The 16296-nt window shown below is 35.2% G+C and overlaps 1 protein-coding gene across 1 annotated transcript in view; it reads right to left on the bottom strand.

Moving 5' to 3' along the window:
* Positions 1-16296, bottom strand: part of LOC138321681 (uro-adherence factor A-like) — a 43799-nt gene that overhangs the window by 20708 nt on the left and 6795 nt on the right. Inside the window, exon 2 of the mRNA XM_069265549.1 lies at positions 4468-5829. Within this exon, the coding sequence (XP_069121650.1) occupies positions 4468-5829 (1362 nt within the window). The remainder of the gene's footprint in view (positions 1-4467; positions 5830-16296) is intronic.

Genomic DNA, 16296 nt, shown 5'->3' with positions numbered 1-16296 from the left:
CCACGGTGACCAGGTAATCGCTCCAGGCAACGCCTCATTATCTCATCCTTCAACTTTTACTATAAATCTAAACCCAGAGTCTGTGAACCTGATAAAGTCAGCAGAGGCAAGTAAAATAGGTTTTGAAGTTAGTTCAAGATGAAACACAAGCAACATCCTTTTACATCAATTGGGAGTCAAAATGTAAACTTGAAGAGGCGTACTACGGTACAACTTGCCTTAATGACCAACTCTGTATAAAGACCACTATAAATAAGAACATTTTTTGTTTTTACCTTGGGTGCATGGTCTTTATAGACAGGTGTGACTGTATGTATAAATGGAATATTGAATAGGCAAGTTTAGTGTAAATGAATTATGTATTACATACACCTTATCATAATAGCTGGCAGTATAACAATTTAAGTGTAAGAGTTCAACTCATCATCAAAGAAACGTCTAAGTGTGAATGATTATGTAGTAACATGTTTCCACACACGGGGTGTGAGGTCATAGGGGCCTCCTTTTAATACATTAACACCAATACATGTCTCTCCTAATTATTACTCCTAAGTTAACCTTGACCTTCTTTGTCACCTTCCAAATCATGTAACAGCTCGGATAACAATACAGGTGAAAATCCATTACAGGTGTGAAGGCCTAAGGTAGACCAGAAAATCTAATGGAATTCGCCAATAAAATCCTGTAATAGTGTCACCCTACTTAAAGTAATGTTTTCGTATAGCATACAGCCTAATGCTCTTAACTATTAATTACGTATAGCATACAGCCTAATGCTCTTAACTTTGATATACTATATTTACATTATTTCTGTATTTGAAAACTTATATAAACATGTACACCCCCATCCTCACCTCACCCTTCCTGTTTCCAACTACTTCCTTTATGACGACAATATGCCATCCACAGATTACGATAGATAAGCCACCAAAATCTTACGTTTTGTCAAAACAATTTCAAAGTCTAATATCAATAATTCATTTAATCTATACTGTTGGTCCCTTACAAGAAGACTGTGTTTAACTTCAGTAAAATAAACCATATGTAATATTGATTTATGTTTATACCTGTACAGGTAATAAAAAAAATGTTGTCCCAAATACAGAACCCTTTCAATATGTTTACGTTTCATACATTAAAGATTTTTACCTTGATATCATTTTGGTGCTCCATAGCTCCCATATCTTCATAAAGATCCTGTATTAATATGGCTAATTAATCCACTATTAATTTATTCACAGTTAGTTAATCCACAACCATTTGTGTTAGATAGTAATGTGGAAACACCAACAACATTTAGGCTCCACACTCTGTTGTACTGTGCAGAAAAAACGATACCACACCGTTAGGCTGGCTAGACCCTGTACACTGTTATTGACATTGGAGAAGTGAGGCACTTCAAACTCGAGAATAGCCCGCTTTCTTTGACTGTTTCCTCTTACGTCTTTAGATTATTCACTTCCTGTGAATCAGGTTTATTAAATACACTCGCTGGCCGAATCTTCACCGTTTATATCCCTTTGTTCGACTTTTGTATTTTATTATTATAGTTGGTGATTAGAAGACGCTGTGAGTCGAATCGTTAACCAAACCTCCGTTAACCGCAGGGTATGTAGCGGTAGTACTTATAAAGTTTGTAGGTACACGTACACAGTCTATTTACCTTTGCCGATCAGCTGTATGCGGACAGGTATTGATATTCCTGCTAAATATATACAGTACTGTTTATATATGGTAGATGTCACTAACTATCAAAACTCCTAATCACAATTTAATTAATAAATGGCGCTGCAGTCATGGTGTAGTATTTACATACAGGATTACATAGGTAGTTAAAATGTGGAAAGTTGGCAAGACTTCACCGGATTCAATAGTCGCCAAGAAATTAAACTTCAATTAATATGCCTCGAGAGTTTTGTGTTTGATGTGTGCTGTCCATCGTGTACTTCCAAACGTCACAAAAGACATGAATTAATGTCGTAGTAAGTGGTGAGTGTTATCTGACTAGTTAAGGTAGGTAGATCACCGGCCGGTAAGTATAGGCCAGACATGGAGGCCTGACCGGAAAAGGAAAAATCAGCAGGTATACATAAAACATATGTTGGAAAAAACATACAAGTCCTGGTCCAATACAACCGTTAGTAGATGTCTGTACAACCACCATATGTAGGTATGATAGCCCTACAATAGGTAACAGAGTAGAAAAAGGTGTATGGCCTTGTGTAGCATGCTTAATTATTTATTTCAGATCGTGTGGCCAGGGAATATATATCATATTAATCAATCGTCCTGATTACCATGTATAGAAGGTCTGCTATATAAAATCCATGGCCAAAACAATCTTTAATCTAAAAATACCTGAAATTTCAAATTAGCCATAAGAAGATGTATATTAATTCTTATAAATCCTATCAGATTCATTTATTTTTTTCATTTTGAGAATTAAGCTTTAATTATCAACCGGAAACTATCATTATACATGAACATTTAATGACAAATTATACAGACTTCTTACTCAGATATTATACATGCTTAGTTCATTGTTATTCTCAAATATGTGATCACTGAATTAATTTGTTTCCTTGTTTTATATAAGTATTGATTGATTACCATATCAACGAGATTAAAACACCTGATTGGTAATGTGATACGCATTCTTTAGTTTCGTATCATAATACCAGGCTTATAATACACACCACATTTGCTATAATTAGCACCAAAGACAGGTGAAAACCGATATTCACCGGTAAGGGGGAGGAGAGAGTTAAGGTGGGGCCACTTACAAATTATATATATGTTCAATAAAACAATGGCATAATATAGTGATTATTGAGAATTGATAAAATGCATACTTCTTGTTACACTAAAGATACAAGTTTTATCTAAACAAATTCAATATTTATCCTGCAATATCATACATTAACGACATTTAAAACCCAATTTAGTTTAAGACAGTTTTGTAAAACTCAATTGTCTAATACAAGATTTAAATGCCATAACAAGAAGTATTTTACTGGTAGTCGTATTATGATATTCATGCAATTCCAGAGTTTTATGATAACACACAGAAACGTGTAGGAAGAAAGGGAGCATTAATTTAGGTAATTAAGGTAATCATGCATGACTGACTAAATCGTTATTAGTCTACCATTAAAAACATTTCCTACTCGTCTTACAAACTTCATTTGATTTTTCGTTTTACAGGTATGATTTTTTTCCTGAACTGTTTGTAAGCTGTCTAAGAACATTGATTAATATCAAACCTTTGGAGGAAGACAAACGTCTACAAAAGAATTGCATCATCATGCCTAAATTTAGTGCAATGATTACAGGTGAATTGTTACAATACCAGGATTTTTTTTTTGTCATTGTGATCAATTATTTGTGTTTTGATGCATGTATTTACGTCTGAGTGTGGTAGGCGGGGTCAAACAGTACACCGGAGAAACGACATTGTCCGATCACTAAACCAGGGGGGCGTGACGCACCTGACAATTGATCTGGGGTTGGGTCAACTTTTCTATCTTGTCCTTTTAGACACATAAACTACATATTACATTACCATGCACTCTGTTCACTTATCATAACTTTACAAATGATATTTCCTAAGATTTTTAGTTTTCTTTGAAGTAAATAAAAGATTTCCTTGCCAGTAAAGCTTTAATAACCCGAGATATGTTGAGAAATGTTTCCCTCTAACCACAAACACCACAGAACAAATTAGAATTAGACAAATACAGACACCTCATGCCCACGTCAGACATATTCCTACATAACAATTATGATGGTGAACTGACGTCAGACTTTGGGAAAGATCAAATCAAATGGCTCTGATTACCCAAGACAGTCCACCATTAGCAAAGTCAGACTTTGAACACTCAGGTAGACAATGGTCAACCGTAATCTACGTCACACTGACCATTAAGGATGGCCCTTTAATTTGTTACACCTGTCTCGACAGATGACTAAGTGTCACTAAATCACAATGAGAAGTAACAAATTAAATCCAAATATTTTCTTTGAATTACCTTTACCATCATAACTGATAACACTTCAGGGCAAACAGATTGATCCTGCCTTCATCAGTAATGCTAACATCCTAAAAGCTATATACTGACATCCTCATTTCTCATTTACTGATCTCAATTTCAGCACAGAAAATCTTGTAAAAAATGCTTTTTGGCATTTCCCAACTATAGCAATTACCTTTTTCAACTCCATTGGGGAAAACTACATTTGGAGCTGCCATTTAGGCAGTATCAGCTAATGGCAAGCATAACATTTTTGGCACTGCTCTACCACATGCTAAATAGGTTTACAAACAACTTAAAATACATTTATTGATGATATCAGAATTCTAATGTCTTGAAAAATGTTGATAATGTCATGAGCCTCCTTCATAAAGGTATTTGTAACATAAATATCTGAACAATTAAGAGCAATTTAATGAATTAAAGAAATACTTACAATGAAATCTGTTGTCATGGAGCTGGGGGTCAGAGGTTGCTCACATGACCCCTGAGACCCTTCGGTCTGGGGAAGGTCAGTGCTTGAGTCGGAGTCAACTGGAACAGCATCATTGGTGAGTGAGTTCACTTTTGATTCCTTGATGTGTAAATCTGTAGCCTCCTGGAGAGATGAATCTTGAGACTTAAAATCAGTGCTGTCATCAGCTTCCTGTATAATGAGAGCCACTTTTTCAGATGCTAAATCCTCATCCTTGGTGTCAGAGTCATTATTATCTAATCCATTCAGGGGAATATCTTCCTGTTTCTCAACTCTGTTCTCTTGGTTTGATGTAGCTTCTTCCTCCTTCACAAATGTAGATTCATCCAAATTAATGGATGGAACGTCTGCTGCAGACTCACCAGTTATAACCTGAGCATTTGCTTCAACCTCCTTTTTTATTGACACAATGTTTGAAGCATCCTCCTCTGTGATTGGAGGAACAGTTGTTTCATCCTCTTCTACAATTGGTGGAATGTTTGATACAACCTCTTCCATGATTGGAGGAAGGCCTGAGGGAATATTTTCAGGGAAGGTTTCACAGAATGGGTTATCATCTGCATTGTCTGTTTGGATGTTCTCACATTCTTCCTCATATTCTTCTTTACAGTTTATCTCAGAAGACTGATTTGACTCTTCAGCAATCTCTGAATGTAAATCAGAGCTCTCCAAATCATGAATGTCCTCTTCAGAATGAGAATCAGCACTGTTATTCTCTTGGTTAGAGTCTGCAGTGACTTCTGTTTCAGAGATACCATTCCCAATGTCTCTGTTGGTGTCCACCTCAATGTCTACATTATCTGAGGGTGACTTGCAGTCTAGGACGACATCTGTATCAGAGTTACCGTTCCTGATGTCTTTGTTCGCGTCCTCTAGATTTTCATTATCTACACTATCTGAGGGTGACTTACTGTCTACAGTGACCTCAGAGTCACCATTCCTCATATCTTTGTCCTCTTTAGTATCCACGATATCTGAGGGCGACTTCACCTCCTCTGTAATCAGGAGAGAGTTATCGGAAATTTCTAAATAAGGGAAGGTGTTATCCTCCATCAGAGGAGACACACAATCGTCTGTAAGAGGAGACAGTGGTATTGTCAGGTCCTCTGACATCCCAAGACCTGTGTCGGTCTGAGACTTGTCAGATTTATCTGGTTCGGGCGACATGGTCTCGTCCGACCTACCATTGAAGTCAGAGGTTTCCATGGTCATCGGAGAGGGCATGTCTTCGATGATGAGAAGTTCTGTCTCCTTCTCCAGATTCACACCGTTTTCCTTCATGTCCTCCTTGTTGTTGTCAAAGAGAATCCTCATGTTCTCCTCCTAAAATGATAAACATCAAAGTTTCAGGCATAAATCATAAGATAATGCAAATCCCACACCAAATTGTATCTTTAAATTCTAGAATTATTTTGTCTATGGAAGAAATGCAATTTTCACTTTTGTTATTGTTATTTGGGATCACATTATTCACTTGTGCCATAGTCTGCATTACATTACCAGATAATTGTCCTCAAAACCTAGAAAACAGTAAGAAGCACCCTCAGATATATTCTTGCGACTAAAAGTTCCAGAAAAATTATATCTAATGTATATATAAGGTAAAGTCTTTATCAAATGATGAAGTCTTGACCTTGACCTCTTGGAAACCTTCCCGAAATATAAAAGTTTCTTCCACATAGGACACTTTTTCATACTCTTCATGTTCTTTTTTCTTCACTCTTTGTAAGATTTTATATCTTTAATGATACACTTTCTACTTTTTTCATAACATCATCACAGATATCATAAAATAATTTTCCAGGTCAGATCATGCCCTGGGTGAATTTTTGGTGATAAAATGGTTGCATATATTTAAGCATAAAATTCCCTCTGGCTGATTTACAATGTTCTTGAACATCATAACTTCCTGGCCCGAGCACAACCAGGCCCATACTTATAGACAACATATTTTGTCAAGTTGCTGAAGTGACTTTAGTTTTGGCTTCAGACACACACTATTTTTGTTTCAAGAAATCAGACTCTGCCTAAACCTGACCCTTACACTAAGGAGAGGTGGAGAAATGATGGCCTAGTGATAACACTGGACACAGTATCTGGTGTTAAGGCGACACCCTGTTTGTATTTCCTGTTCTTGTCCTGTCACATGTCCAAGTTTATCAAACACCCTCCTTGTTTTCGACTTTACAAACATTACACCGAGGCCGCAATATCTCACAATGTTAAACTATCTATGAAATATCAATTTATTCACAGCCACAATTCTTCTCCGGGTTGTCTAAGTTTCACTTTCATAGTACTTCATTCCTCAGTAGTTTATGTTAAACATATCATATCAGTATGTCAGGAGACCAGGAAGCATTACAAACTGATATAAACATACCTTAGATAATGATTCCAGTGAAGAAAGATCCTTCATTTCCTTGATGCAATAAAGATTGCAAACACAGTTAATGTTCAATTATCATCAAATCCACAATTATATATAAATACACATCATCCACAGTTAATATAAATACACCATCATCCAAAGCCAATGAAGTCTCCAGATAGTATCACCATACACTGCAGTCCAGACATAAAATAGCCAATAGTCATTACAGATTTGACCAGTGGTCATTTTGGCCTGGTGTTATACCAGGGTGTGATGTCATTAGGATAGATATGTCCAGATAGTCTGGTAGACTGATGATCTAATCGATGATTATATAACATTCAAATACACTAGTAACATTAACATTTAGCATTAAAATGCAATTAAGCCTAGTAACTGTACTTACTACCTGAAATACACCAATTAAAGTTATATCTTAGAATCCAATTAAAACCCTAAATTAAACCAATTAAGGTTATATCTTGGAGTCCCCTTTATAAGTTATTTTAATTACCTCTCTTGTCAGGTTTTCCTTTTGAGTTGAAATTTACCAGCAGTTTTAACTTATGACCCCAAGTAGATGTATTTTTATTAAGAATTTTGTATTAAAATAAACTAGGTAACTTATATCATTTAATAACTACATAAGCTGTATGTTTGACCAGGACAGAATGTAACTCTTGATCTGTTGAGCCGGTAATCTGAAGGTCATGGGTTCGATCTCCAGCACAGGTATAACAGAATACCCTCTTTAAATGACATAATGATGTGTTAATGCCCCAAACTAATTCAATTACTGTATTTTAACCCTGCTCCTTCATAAATAATACACCTGAATGTTTCCCACAGAGTTTAACTTTTGACCGTATAGATTATATACTACTTACTTTGAGAGAATTAAGGGATCTTAGTCACGTTTTACGTATACCTATACTTCTGGAGAATTATTAGGGCTCCTGTTCACAATTTCACTTCCTGCCTACCTGGCCAATGATGCATTGTGAGTGTCCAGTGAAGTTGAACCCTATAATCAGCTGGGCCAGACCTACTTTTACGATTTCATCTGATCAATATCAAATCAGTTAACTGGTCACAAATCACCACCCTTAGGGATAATGATTATCATCAAGGTTGTAAGGGACCCTCCATACATTACATAAGGGGCCTAAGGTTAAAGGTGATGGCCAGGTCACATGATTTGTGGATGGAATGAGATTATATTCGAGGAGCCGAAAAGTCTCCTTAGCCAAATTATGTAATGGATCTCTATATTTAAATTGCTCTGTGAATCGAAATATATCTATAAATCATTCCTAATGTTACAAAAAAAACCAAGACTGCAGTCACATGAAGATAAATTGTATGTAAATGTTATTCAGAATATTTTCCATAAATCTATTAAAAACCCCATCTTAATGCTCAATAGATGTCACAAATTTAGAAATTAATTCGAATATGTATAGCCCTGAATTAATGATGTAGACACTCACTTGAATCACGATTTTAATATACATGCAGGGGACCAAAAATATTTAATAGTCCGAGCACACTGACCACTGACCTACTTCATGACCTTGACCATGTTTTTTTTCCTCGTTCTTCTAAAAAAAATTGTTATCAATTTTCATATAACTTCCAAGTTTTAGTTTGCCAAGTCATTTTGAAAATATTTACGTAAAATTGCAATTCTGAGTCATCCTAATCTATTCTTAAATTCCATAACATATGTGACATAACAGATAAATATAAGTGTTACAAATGGCCATGTTTAGCCTTAATGCAATGGTAAAGCACTACTGCATGTCAACACTTGAGACAAAAAGATGGCCTCAAATGCCATTGGAATTGCACTGTTGCCAAGCAACGACATACTTGTTTAGACAGAAAAAGATCAATATATGTGTTTTATATACAGATGAGCCTATGAATATTAACTACAACGAATTGGGGACAAAAACAACATCTATAGGCTGTATTTCAGATCAAGGTAAAGACAAGTTTGTTTTATTTCTGGCTCATTCATCAAGATGAAAGAACAGAGAAGATATTAAAGGCCAAACAATACTAATATTAAATCCCTTTGATTAACACAATAAACATGCAGCTCATGCTACGTTTTCTGTAATCATCTTGTCTATTTGTCTGGACCAAAGATAATATTAATTCATACAGTCCTGGTCGATATAACTGTCCAGTGTCCACCTATATCAAACCCTAATTAGTATATTAATAATTGTTATCAGCAAAAGTTATAAAGATTAAGATTAATTAATTGGCATTTTAATTGACCTTTCTGAAATAATTTCCTCTCCAATGACATAACTCCTAATCTAATGCAGAGATTGCCAAAGTCTTAAGTTTGTCCTTATAGTGTTGAAAAAGACAAGAACACAACATGTAATCCAGGTGCATTAAAGCCATATTGAATGTTCCTAATGGTGATGATAAGCCTGCAAGGAGTCCTGAGGCTTTGAATCTTTTCATCATACATCAGAGTGAAGTTTAGTTTGTATGAGACATAGAGATACGCCCTACACATTTCCAGGTGGCCATCTATTATTCAGGTAAACTTTATTAAATGAGAGGTAAATATTGATCGCCAAGACTTGGTTCTCAATCTGAAGCACAAACAACACCTTTCCTCCTCCAGTTAGCTATCCCCATCTGGGCCACAAGTACCTGATTCACCCCTGAAAATTCACAATGCACTGTTCCAATCCTTTGAATAAGAAGAGCTCAAATGTGTTTGTAGGGGTGACAGCTACGACTTACAAGTGTTGACATATGTTTTCTGATCTTATCCATGAAATACTACTACAATGGAAAACGTTGATCGCTTTCCTATATATATACATAAATGTTATATTTTCTATTGTTGATGCTATATACAAATTGTAAGTGATATTCACCGCTGAACTGTAAAAGTACCACTTCAGTGTTTCAACTTAAACTGCTGCATTGTTGACATTATAAATAAAGTGACGAAAGTAAACATATAATTGACCGAAAACCAACTTATGGTCAACTAATTAATACATTTTTTATGTACAAAATGGACGCAGTATTTTGATAGCCCCATCAACAATTCAAAATAAATACTTAAGTCAATATAACTCCAATACAAAAATGTACTTTTATTTCATTGCTCAACGATTTACTACATTGCTGCTGTAGATATCAATGGCCAACTTTTGGTTGCATTATCATAAGTTCTTCAAATGATCAACATTACATTTTTTGTCAGCATTTACATGTATTACTTCAAAGCTATTTCAATGTAAAATTTAATAACACTTAATTTGGTTTACAGCCAGTGTTATTGAAGCACAAGTGGAACTTGAATTCTAGTTGTAGAATTCCATATCAATGTGACAGTGCAATAGCACATCTTAACCACTAGTGTTAAAAGGCCCATTGATAAAATCAATTATTATTCATCTAAGTGTTTTTTTTTATCTCCATCAGGATATTACATTGGTTTCACTGGATACGAGGGCTGCAGTGGCCGAGTGGAAAAGACGTCCTGACTTAATATTTTACCACAAGATCTTCACCTCTGGGTTCCGAGTTTGAATCTCATGTGGGGGAGTTGCCAGTACTGACCGCTGTTTTTTTTTTCTTTTTTCCCCAAGTCGAAACCTGGTACATTCTTAAAAGACCCTAACTGCTCGTTAGACTTCAGTCTAATAAAACCAAAGTTTGTGGATTACTCATATTTACTCATAGTTGACCAAGAGCACACCAAACCAATTTAATAAATTTTAAACGAGGCCATAGCAATCCAAACAACAAACCATACAAATCACCATCACCTGACTAATGGAATGGTCTACACAACAAATTCACATTCCATTATCTCTGAAAACCAATTTGTTACCACAAAAGTCTACACAGCTAATTGATTTATATTCCAGGTTGGCATTTGTGACCTTGACCTTCACATGCCAGGAGAAGATGTTTTGGCTGTAGATATTGATTGTGTAAAACATTTATATCCAGTAGTTCTCACCTGTACAGTTTGGACCAGTCAACAACATCAGGATATAGTCACATACAGAAAGTTACTCAGGTATAATTTGTATGATGATGCAATGTAGGTGTAATGAGTGTTATTTGATCAAACAAAACTCTTGCCTTACAATTTAGTATAATAAAGAAGATTTCCATGTTGTCATTTATATACGGCCAGGGATTGATACTCAACCAGAAAAAACACTATGTTCAACCATATGGAAACAAAACAGACTTGACCATTCCTGAGTGTGTAAATATTTGACCAAATGACCTCTTCTAAGAGTATATACATTAACATACCAGGCTGTCAGTATTCAAAAAGACTCGCCAAACAAATTAGACAATCCTTGTATGTCTGTAGACACATATACACAGTGTGTGGATATAAATTGTCTGTTTAGAACAGTTTAAAACCCAAGAGCTATGTATTATGTAACAGCACATGTTCTGTTAAAATATAGACTACAGAGTAATGAAGGACAAACATGTTGTTTGTAACCTGCTAAAATCTGACAATCTACACAGTAAATACTGTCATCGTTAATTACACCATCACATAATTAACAAACCTCTTTTGTAGTCTAGTAGTTAAATATACTTTTTACACCACTTAATGTTAATTACATAGTGAGACATAACTGTATGTATGTAAGTTTAACCCCTGAGTGACCTCTTGTACTCTATAAAACTGTATCAATCAGCTTACCAAGGCTTTATCAGTGAAAAGGCTTATACATCTCAAAGTCCCTGAAGTATCTACCAAACAATGCTTGGCATTTAAAAAATAATGAACATTGGCTTCTTATACATACAGGAAGTGTTAGAACATATATACAAACATAACTCTATACAATATATAATCAGCTTGTGTTCATACAACATGATCTTCAACAGGCCTTGAAGTCTTTTTCTTGTTTCTCACTCTACATGTTGATAAACCAAACTCATCTGTACAGCTACAAGTCTCTTTTTATTCTTCCATTCACCCCTGAAAATTAGTAATGAACTGTTCCAACTTTGAATTAGAAGAGTCCAAATGCATTTTCAGGGATAAATGAGTTAATTTACAGCCTACTCTTTCTATTAGGACCACCAAAGTTTACCACACAGTGTTAATTAAGTGAGCTGAATGTGGGACCCCAATAAAGTGGTCTAAATAAGCAGGTGGTCTTTGTACAGAGATGGTCAATAAGTGAATAATTTGGTATTCATTTTAGATGCCATTAAATTTTCATCATACAAAAGAAGGTCCCTAGGATTCACATCTCAAACCAGTCTGAGACTTAACTGTGAGAGTCCTGAGTCTGTCACAGTTGGGGACAGTTTAATTTTTGCTGTAGTTATAAAGAATTGTTGATAGACTTAGTTAGATTAGTACCCTTGAGGGATAGCTAAAACCATGCAACAACAATCAGATTTAAATGTCAATAAACACGTAGACACTTCAACACATGACATTTTTGTTCATTTATAAAACTTTGTTACAATTGTAAACATATTGACGTTAGAATTACTGACACTTGAAATGTTGTCTTCACACAGCCAAGTGTCCTTGGGCACATTGCTCCTATCTTAAGCCAATCATCATTGCTAATAATAAGTAAGGTTTGGCCTGCTATGGAATGGAGAAAATGTTAAATATTTAGCCAGCATATGAGCTAGAAAGTAACAGGATTGTTGTATACATGCATTGACAATGCTTTAGTACAGATTCCAAAATACTTATTATAAAAGCGATTTATAAAGCGATTTGCATCTGATATTTCAGGCAAGAACAGAACACTACTGCCAAAATATTCAGGATGGATTAAAGGGCATTAGAAACTTTGATCAGCAGGCCATGCAACCATGATAAAATGGAGTCATGATGGTTCATAAAATGATTCTTTTTGATGAATTTTTGCTTCCTGTACCTAGTCAATTTTAAGAAACACAGTTTAAATGTGACCTTGAGGCTAGGCTCAGTCAAGAATCATGCATAAATCAATATCTGAATACCCAAATCAACTGGGGTGGGGGCTGCGGTGGCCAAGTGTTAAGATGTCTGGACATATAACCACAAGCTCTCCACCTCTGGTTCGCGAGTTCAAATCCCATGAGGGGCAGCTAACACGTACTGACAATTGGTCGGTGTTTTTTTCTGGGTACTTCAGTTTTCCTCAACCATCACACTTGGCATGTCCTAACATGACCCTGGCTGTTAACTGAACAAACAAACCACCTAACATTGCCAAATCCACCTGTATCTGAATCAAGCATGTATACTATATATCAAATTTGGTTTTATCACCAATGTTCTGAACATCACATATAAAACCTTTGAATTCTTACAGAATGGTCTTGAACAGTTTCTAAACCTAATTAAAGGCACAGCATACAAACAAATCAAATATTATGTAACAGTGGTAAGAAAAAAAAAGAAAGATCGGTAAAGAAACATGAGTGATTGTTGTAAAGTACATATGTTCTAGAGAAGTATCTATCCCATAATCTCTGTTTTTGCTGTGTTTACTGTAGAATGGTTTGTTGGATGTATGGTGTCATGACACCGGTACAGAGGCTGAATGGGATGACAAGAAACAGATATCCACCAGAGTGACTCCGAATGTTGGAAGATCGAAACAGAGCTAGGATGCCAAGATATATTTGCCAGATCAAACTACACACATCCGAGATTCTGTAACAAATCCTGGATACTGTAGCCCTCTGTCCATCCTATCTCCGTCTCCATGACAACCAGAGAGAATGATGTAACATAAGAGTTGAGGGAGAAGCCATTTCAGATTTTTTTCACAAAAATGCATCATATAATGTCAGCTCTTATCTATATTGAATGTAATCAAATGACATTTGCAAACTGTGTATCATTGTCCATTCAAGGTTAAAGTTGTATGGTCTATAACTTTCGCTCTTTTGATCATAGTGAAAACTGTTTAAGTGTTATACATATTTTTCTCCGTCTGCCTGAGGTTTAAACTTTCTAATTTTACCACTTTTTATAAAGTTGCAGCACTGGGAGTATCTTTAATTATAAAAGTAAAAAATCTTTTTAACGTGTACACATGAAAAATAGGCTCGAAAGGTGCGGAATCATTCCGAACTCTTCCGAACAGCGTCGCGACAATCTCGAAGTAAAACGAGAGTTGTGAAACCAAGAGAAAATATCAACAATTTTTCATAAACAAAACATGTGGTTGACCTCATCAGACTCTATCTACAAAGAAAATAATGCTCGCACATTACAATATTTGATACACACAACATTTTACGGTTATGTGTAAATTGGATGTTTCAAATACTCAATCAGTGGACATATACCAGCATGATTTGCTCATATAGGCCATAAGGAAAACGTAAACAAACACATGTGTGCTTATGCTAGTTACCTGGCTCACCACGTGCAGGTCGTGTCGAACGTCAGTCATGTGATGCGATTAGGAATCCGACAAAACCCGAAGTCACTGAACATGGCGGTGATTGAAGGCGCTTTATTCAAAACCAGGAATATATGATTCCTAGATTTCGGCTCTCTTATAGGCCGACATATGCTTTTAATCATCAAGTTACATGTCAATGTTTAAATATCAAATGTTTAAGTTACATATCACTACAGTGAAATTAGCAGCAATACAACTTTAAACAGCTCTTACAGTGGAATTTCATCGGAAAAATTCATACAAAGATCCCATTTAATTTCACATTTTACAATGAGCTTTCTAACTCACTTGAATAATTATTGTAAGATACCTCAAAGTTTATTTGTGGTCTCACCATTTTCAAAATTACAAGGTTTGACTATGAAATTGAACAGTGGAATGCAATCTGATTTCTAATCTTAAACTGATTTTTTAGCTTGAAAATTCAATGACTCTTTCAATTACTTAGGATAGGATATAATTGAAACCGATCTATTTTAACCATCAACTCAAATTTTCTTTAACATCTATTTGGACAAAATGGGACTAACCTGTTATTCAACAGGAATTCCAACAAAACCTTTACATGAGTATTAAAAGACTAACCCAATTTCTTAAAACAAATTTAAGTAAAAAGCTGAAAGTCATTGTTTTTTTATACATAAGTTGCATAAGGAGAAAAACTTGCTTTGAATTAAGTCTGTTACTGTACATTTATTTCAAGAAACCAGAGCCTGCTGTACGTCTTATCTGACAGAGTCTTATGTTTACTGTTGTTCGAGTCATATCAACCTGTTCCTTTAGAATATAGATCAAAAACTTTTTCTCTTGCTTTGACATATTGACATAGATCAAAATGTTCCAAAGGTTTGGGTCAGAGATTAAACAGTGACCTAGTTTTGAGAGATGACACAGTCAGGGGTGTAAAAATCCACTAGCCCGACGCCCGGGGCTACCAAATTTTCAGCTTGGGCTAGTGGAAATTTTAGCAATACTAGCCCGGGGCTAGTGACTTTTTTCAAAGATATTTCAAAACGAAAAACATCAATATTAAGTCATAATAACACTTTAAAACATTGCAATTCTATGTAATATTCGTATCTTACTTTAAATCTTAATATAAAGTCATGTTGTATAATTTATTTACGATTGTAGACAGGTACAGTAGGCCTCCCGATCACTGATCACCACAGTGAATAGTGATGCATAGCATTTCATGTGAAAGTTACGTAATTTGCAACACAAGTTCTAGAAAAACAATATACAAACCATCAAATAAGTCATCTCAGCTATCAGATCAGTAAATTTTAATAGTTACAAAAACGATGTTAAAGAACTGGAATCTATTCCTCAAAAAGTCGGCAGCAAAGCCATGCCTGCAACAGGCAGCCATATTTGTTATGGTTATTCTAATATCCGGGTCAAAGGTCGGGAATCCAGAATCCGGTCTCAGGATTAAAAAAAAATCTAAAATTTGTGTTCTAGAAATATCACAGATTAAAGATTTTCTTAATGTTTATTTGAATTTAAATAAAAAAGTAGATGCAAATAATAAAAAAAACTCACTCAATTAAAAATATTTGAATTTATACAGTATAAAAAATACTGGTATTATATAAATTTTTCATTTTTTTTTTGGCTGGGCTAGTAGATATTTAGGCCGGGCTAGTGAGATTTTGGTGTCTACTAGCCCTGGGCTAGTGCTTTGAAATAAATTTTTACACCCCTGCACAGTGTAATGATCAAACAGTGACCTAGTTTTGAAAGGAAAGATGACACAGTGTAATGATCAAACAGTGACCTAGTTTTGAAAGATGACACAGTGTAATGATCAAACAGTGACCTAGTTTTGAAAGATGACACAGTGTAATGATCAAACAGTGACCTAGTTTTGAAAGATGACAGTGTAATGATCAAACAGTGACCTAGTTTTGAAAGATGACACAGTGTAATGATCAAACAGTGACCTAGTTTTGAAAGATGACA

This window comes from Argopecten irradians, chromosome 4 (assembly GCF_041381155.1).
Source record: "Argopecten irradians isolate NY chromosome 4, Ai_NY, whole genome shotgun sequence".
In the NCBI taxonomy this organism is placed as follows: domain Eukaryota; kingdom Metazoa; phylum Mollusca; class Bivalvia; order Pectinida; family Pectinidae; genus Argopecten; species Argopecten irradians.
Note: the sequence above shows the minus strand (reverse complement) of the source record. Positions and strands in the feature narration are given on the sequence as shown.